The 2,178-nt window shown below is 40.2% G+C and overlaps 1 protein-coding gene across 1 annotated transcript; it reads left to right on the top strand.

Moving 5' to 3' along the window:
* Positions 1–741: 741 nt before the first annotated feature.
* Positions 742–2,177, top strand: LOC109589470 (cell wall protein RBR3-like; the record flags this gene model as incomplete). Its single annotated transcript, XM_020005550.1, has 2 exons — positions 742–961; positions 1,309–2,177. Coding segments are annotated over exons 1-2 (1,077 nt in total), but the record flags the coding sequence as incomplete, so codon positions are not given.
* Position 2,178: the final 1 nt, after the last annotated feature.

The following is a 2,178-nucleotide window of genomic DNA, read 5'->3' as shown; positions in this document are numbered from 1 at the left end:
AGATATCTCAGGGCTCAGGTCTTACATTATTAATAGTCTAATACACACCTCAAAATCATGGTTTACATATTACATGTAAGTCTGCATAATACTGAAGCTGTGTTTATAATGTATGCACATGTACATGTAACTCCACCCATTGCATCAGTTACACAGAACATAATGTAAGATCAACCTGGGACTGGTCTTGTGTTGAATTCTCTAGAACTGATACAATGGATGGAGTGACGTACATTATAAACCTAGCTTAAACAATCCCAATCTTAACAATACCACTACGCTTATGCTACTGCTACATAAATACTTGGCACTGACAAAGTGTACAAATTATGCTCTTGCTTACTGAACTGAGACTAGGGCAGGCCTCACAAGTGACTGGTCCAATGTTAGAAGTTTGTCTGTATCCAGTCACACAGTTACAGGATAATCCTATCATTATTATAAGTATAGGCACAGTGAAGGAATGAACACTCACCATTGCTTGAAGTGTTAGAGTTGGGTGGGCAAGAGGTACAGGAGAGGTTTCCAGGGTAAAAGTACTGAGTATCATGGCTACAGGATTGAGGTGTGTTGAAGTCTATTGGAGATACATTAGACTGAGGACTACGCAATCAGCAATGATGCCAGTACTAGAATAGAACAACAAGGACTGTAGCCATTTTTTGCAGGACAATATCTATGAATAATAATTAGCCTATTATAAATGCAACGATTATTGCCTAGTATAGTACAGATCGCTACAGATTCGCAAAAATGTGGATTTTGCTGAGAGGTCTATTACTGTTTTTCTGTCTTCTTGGGCCCAGCAGTTTATCTAGCTCGAAAAATGACATTAGCATTGTGCTGGCATTCAATTTCACTGTTGGAAGCTGTTCTAGTCCAAATGGAAGTCCAGTTGTCTCTCTAAGAGGGAGATGCACAAAATGCCCAGAGCAGGACTTAATATGCCAGACCTTTAGTAGTGAGTGCAGATTACATTTGTATGCTTTGGTGTGTGTGTGTGTGTGTGTGTGTGTGTGTGTGTGTGTGTGTGTGTGTGTGTGTGTGTGTGTGTGTGTGTGTGTGCGTGTGTGTGTGTGTGTGTGTGTGTGTGTGTGTGCGTGTGTGTGTGCGCGCGTAGTCTTGGGGCCACTCCCTTCTAGTACCGTATAGTGGGATTTTGGAGGGACTAAAATTTGGCAAATGGCTATCAAGACACCAAATTTAATTCCCTCCAAAATTTCCCGCTATACAGTAGTCTTGTGTACTACCCCTTCCATGGGACTAGTGTGTGTGTGTGTGTATTATATTTATATTTTAAATTAACAGGGGCTGAAGCAGCAAGTGAATTGTCTGTTAATATAACAACAACAAGAAATGAATGGATGCGCTTTCAGTGGATTGATCACAATAATACTACCTGCCCTGTGACAATAAGCTGGGGGAAGCTTACATATGAAGATTATGCATCATATTTAAGACTTTGTCCTGAACCATCACAAACTTTAAGTGTTAGAATTAGATTGAAGCCAAATAATAAATTCCAAAATCATAGTGCAGCAACTGAGCGTTGCTCTCAACTTACAGTTTCTTCAAGACCACTTTGCTCAGTGGACCCAACTACTGCATTCTCTTTCACTACCAATTCAGCATCAGCAAAATCAGAACTTTTATCTGCAATTTATCAACATTTTACAGTCCCAATATCTATTTTATCATTCTCCTCTACCAGTGTATATCCAACCACATCATCAATGCTCAGTCTATCATCCACACCTGAATTCTCCTCTACCAGTGTATATCCAACCACATCATCAATGTTCAGTCTATCATCCTCACCTGAATTCTCCTCTACCAGTGTATATCCAACCACATCATCAATGCTCAGTGTATCATCTACACCTGAATTCTCCTCTACCAGTGTATATCCAACCACATCATCAATGCTCAGTCTATCATCCTCACCTGAATTCTCCTCTACCAGTGTATATCTAACCACATTATCAATGCTCAGTCTATCATCCTCACCTGAATTCTCTTCTACCAGTGTATACCCAACCACATCATCAATGCTCAGTCTATCATCCACACCTGAATTCTCCTCTACCAGTGTATACCCAACCACATCATCAATGCTCAGTCTATCATCCTCACCTGAATTCTCTTCTACCAGTGTATATCCAACCACATCATCAATGC

This window comes from Amphimedon queenslandica, unplaced genomic scaffold, assembly GCF_000090795.2.
Source record: "Amphimedon queenslandica unplaced genomic scaffold, v1.1 AMPQUscaffold_11285, whole genome shotgun sequence".
Lineage (NCBI taxonomy): Eukaryota > Metazoa > Porifera > Demospongiae > Haplosclerida > Niphatidae > Amphimedon > Amphimedon queenslandica.
The sequence above is the reverse complement of the archived record's forward strand: the minus strand, read 5'-3'. Positions and strand labels throughout refer to the sequence as shown.